Source organism: Triticum dicoccoides, chromosome 7B, assembly GCF_002162155.2.
Source record: "Triticum dicoccoides isolate Atlit2015 ecotype Zavitan chromosome 7B, WEW_v2.0, whole genome shotgun sequence".
NCBI lineage: Eukaryota > Viridiplantae > Streptophyta > Magnoliopsida > Poales > Poaceae > Triticum > Triticum dicoccoides.
In genome coordinates, this window is record NC_041393.1 from 11,966,044 (window position 1) to 11,970,355 (window position 4,312).

Here is a 4,312-nt window from a genome sequence, read left to right on the forward strand (position 1 = left end):
TTTGGGTTTCAAATGGACTTTTTCCCATCGCGAAGTGTCACACCGATAGTAGCTAATTATTGGCGGTGTTCACCTTTTCTCTTTTTTTTTTTGAAAAAAACACCACCCATATATTGATCAAATAACAAGAGTCTTACAATCGTTCATTACATAGGTAGCCACGCAGGGCGGAACACAATTACAAAGTACACCATCAGACCTACTAACAAAACTAAATTTAGCTAACTCATGTGCCCCCATGTTAGCCTGCCTCCCAACCTTGACAATCTTGAGATCGTCAATAAACTTGGAGCTGCTGATCGCTTTCTTTTTTAGGTCCACATAAGAGCATGGTTAATAGTATAGCCAACTGCTGGCTATAAGTCATTGTCATGTCATCTATAGCCCATCTTATAGCCAATATGTACAATAATTGATTAGAAGAGTGTACTATTTTTTTTATTATATGTCTCACATTTCACGCTCACAAAGTGCCTAGGGGCACGGGCTAGAGATGACTCTTCACCAAGAGCTCGCTTACCTTCTCTCTCTTCCTTTCTTCCCTCCAACTAAGCAAGAATATATTAATTTATTTCTTATAGCCAGCTGACTCAGCTCTATTGTACTTGCTCTAAGGGCATCTCCAATGGTTGTAAGATAGTTGTTGGTAAACTTTGCCATATAGGATTTTTGATGATGTGTCATATAATAAATGAGGGAAGAGAAGAAGGTTGTATGTACATGAACCAACACCCTTTGCACAAGCTTCAATGTAGAATGAGAGAGCACCTTATTTATTATCTCACATTCTATTGGGCAAACTAGATACAACCCATTGGAGTTGTTGTATGTTAAGGTGTTGGTTGATGACATGGCATATTTTACCAACAAGCTAATATACAAACTGTTGGAGATACCCTAAGAAAAAAAGGCGAAGGCGTTCACCTTTTCTCGTGGCGTGGAAATCGGCATCGGTGTGGTATAACAGTTAGATGCGCCACCAATAAAGTGACCAGAGTAGGCCTATTTTCCTACTAGTGTACAAACTAGGCTGGCCCCGACTTATTACTAGCGTGGGCTTTTTACGGAACCCTACTATTCCTAAAAAGAGCACCGTACTAATAAGTCACGGTCAGGCCAGTACATGGGCCCCACGTATGAGCGAAGGGAGAGGAACCTCAGAACTGGACGGTGGACTGCAAGTTGATGGTCAAGAAATGTGAGGTTTGTTTTATAAAATGGCACTCACGATAGTACTATATATATAGTGGCCACAAAAGATGGTCATTCATCACATAGCCAGCTGTGTAGCCAAAGTTGAGAAACAATGGACGGGCACACCATCCTCTTGTGTATCACCCTCTCCATTCCTCTCATCATCTTTATGTTCAAAGGTCATGGGCGCAAGAATCTCCCGCCTGGTCCGCCGGGCCTGGTCTTCTTAGCCAAGATGTTGATGCATGGGGGGCCGCTCTATCATTTTGGCTCAGTACTTCGCAGCTTGCATGCCCGCCATGGCCCCATCATCTCCGTCTGCCTCGGGCGAACCTTCGTTTTCGTGGCCGACCGCCGCCTCGCGCATAGCGCCCTCATTAAGGGCGGCGGTAACTTCGACAGCCGCCCACCGCCGAACGATATGTTTCAGCTATTTTTAGGGGGTTCTATGGCCGCCTCTCCCCTTGGGGCCTACTTTCGTCTGGTCCGCCGCAACTTGCACCTGGAGGCACTCCACCCATCCCGCGTCAGGCTTTTTGCGCCGGCCAGGCAGCGCATCTGCGAAGCGTTCGTTGGCTCGCTGCGCCGCGAACGCGATGCATCATCCGAGAACATTGTTACGGTGAGGCCATTCTTGGCGCGCTATTTGTTCAATCTGCTCACGTGCATGTGCTTCGGCGTGACGCCTGGCCAGGAAGCGCTGGACGAGATGCAGCAGCTCCAGCTCCAGATTTCGGACGCCGTCAGCAGGTTCCCCATCTTCGAGGGCATCTTCGTCTATCAAATCACCAAGAGGCTACTGCGAAAGCGGTGGGTGGCGCTCCGGAAGAGGCAAATTGAGCTGATGCTACCGCTGATCCGCGCGCCCCGCGGCGGCTCCGAGGGTGACGGTGGCCCCCGATGCTACGCCGACTCCCTCCTGGAGCTGCGCGTGCCAGAAGAAGGGGACCGCCCGCTCAGGGATGAGGAGATGGTAAGCCTCTGCACCGAGTTCATGATTGCCTCAATGGACACTTCCCTGGCCTTGTTGGAGTGGATCATGGCGGACCTGGTAAAGCACCCCGACGTCCAAGCCAAGCTGTATGAGGAGGTGAGGGGCAAGCCTGAGCTCACTGAAGACGAGCTGCGCGGGAGCGGGATGCCATACCTCAAAGCCATCGTGATGGAGGGGCTGCGGCTGCACCCTGTGGCCCACTTAGTCTTCCCACATGGCGTGCAGAGCGACACAGAGATGGGTGGATACATGGTGCCCAAGGGCGCCGACATCAACTTCTTGGTGGGCGACTTTGGGCTCGATGAGACCGTGTGGACCGCGGCGAGGAAGTACCAGCCTGAGCGGTTCTTGCACGACCACGACGTGGACATCACCGGGACAAAGGAGATCAAGATGGCTCCTTTTGGTGCCGGCCGAAGGATGTGCCCGGGCTACGTGCTCGCCATACTGCACGCGGAGTACTTCGTGGGCAGCCTCGTGAGGGAGTTCCAGTGGCTGCCGCCAGCACAAGGTGAACAAGACACTATCGACATGACGGAGGAGCTAGCTGTGGCCATCAACATGAAGCACCCGCTCCGTGCTCGCATCATCCCAAGGGCTTAATTAGTTACTTCACGAGGATGACTAATAAATAAGAAACCACCTCCCGGCCTCTTAATTTGATCGCATCACATTTCTTTTTGAATAATGTTGTCTCCTCTTCAAAATTGTCTGTTAGCATAATAAAAACTGTCCTTTTGGTGTTTCGTTTCAGTTTTCAGTATACTGTAGCGGTTCAGCATATTTTCGGCAACACTCTCGAGTTCCGGCTCATGGTTGGCCGGAAAATATCCCCCAAACTCTTATCTGAGCAGTGATTTTGGGTACCAGCCAATATATTCGGATACAGCCCGGTATCCGCACTTCTTGCCAAACCACCAGAAATCTATGTACCGAGCAAGAAAATTCCCTTCATGTTTCTTGGGGTCTAGGGTTCGTATCGAAGCTGTGTTTATTCCTTTTTCACCTTATTTAGTTTAAAAATAAATAATAATAATAAATTGACGGTGCTATGGCGAGCTTACGCCGGCCTGAACCATTTTTCATTATCGCAGATGAGATTGAGATACAAAACAACGATAAAAATAAATAAAAATGATGTAGGTGTGATTTGATCCAGCAACATGAAGGCAAGAGAGGCTAATACATGACCTAACCACTACGCCAGTAGGAGGATGCTGATAAAATTGAGTCCAGTGCTTATCTATAGAATATTTACAACTTTAAATTCAAAATTCAATTTGAAATTGCATCCAAAAAATTTCCGGTATTTTGTCGTTACCGCGGTAACCGCAAATATCGGTGCCCTGCGAGAAATAAAATGCATTCGGGATCTAAACCCTTGCTGTGGTCAAGGCACAATGCTCACTATTCCCCATTCTCTCGGCCTCTCGTCTCTTCTTCCTCGAGCGCCTCGGCTCCTCCTAATCTTTTCCTCACCACCCACACGAAGTCACCATGGGCATCACTTCCTCTTGTGCCTAGGCCGACCCATCGAATTATGGGCTTGGTAGAATTTTATATTAGTTACTTCCATATACTACCGGGAATTTAACGTTATATAACTTGACTTGTATATTTCGATAATGGGCTTCCTCAAATGCTCGGGGTTTTCATGAGCAAGCAAGTTGGATGGACACCCACTTAATTTCAGTATTGAGCTTTCATACACTTATATCTCTTAGTGCATCTATTGCATGGCAATCCCTACTCCTCGCATTGATATCGATTTATAGACATCTCCATAGCCTTTTGATCCGCCGAGTTGATGCAAGACTTGCCTCCTCCGTTTCGATAATTTGACCCCTATCACTGCATTCTATTCCCCCTAGTGCTATGTCTATGGCTCACGCTCATGTATTGCGTGAGAGTTAAAAATGCTGATAGTTTAACACTGGGGTGCTACTGATTTATATATTTGCCGCGAAGATGGAGTCATATCATTGCTAATATGAGAAAGTGAGTAGGGATAACATTCGTTAATGATCATATATTTTGGATGTCTAATGATTATGCTTATGTTCGTGGATATTATTATGTTGATATTGTTATTTCATCCCTTCATAATTTATATGCCATAAAAGA

At 47.2% G+C, this 4,312-nt stretch overlaps 1 protein-coding gene across 1 annotated transcript; it reads left to right on the forward strand.

Annotated features, from left to right (window-relative positions):
• The first annotated feature begins 1,289 nt into the window (after window positions 1-1,289).
• Window positions 1,290-2,941, forward strand: LOC119341042 (cytochrome P450 89A2-like). Its single transcript, XM_037612935.1, has one exon. It carries the CDS (start codon window positions 1,307-1,309, stop codon window positions 2,789-2,791), a length of 1,485 nt encoding a protein of 494 aa, XP_037468832.1. The 5' UTR covers window positions 1,290-1,306; the 3' UTR covers window positions 2,792-2,941.
• The last annotated feature ends 1,371 nt before the right edge of the window (window positions 2,942-4,312 follow it).

Excerpts from the sequence above, each read along its gene's own strand:
- LOC119341042 (XM_037612935.1), top strand. The coding sequence starts at position 1,307 with ATGGACGGGCACACCATCCTCTTGTGTATCACCCTCTCCATTCCTCTC.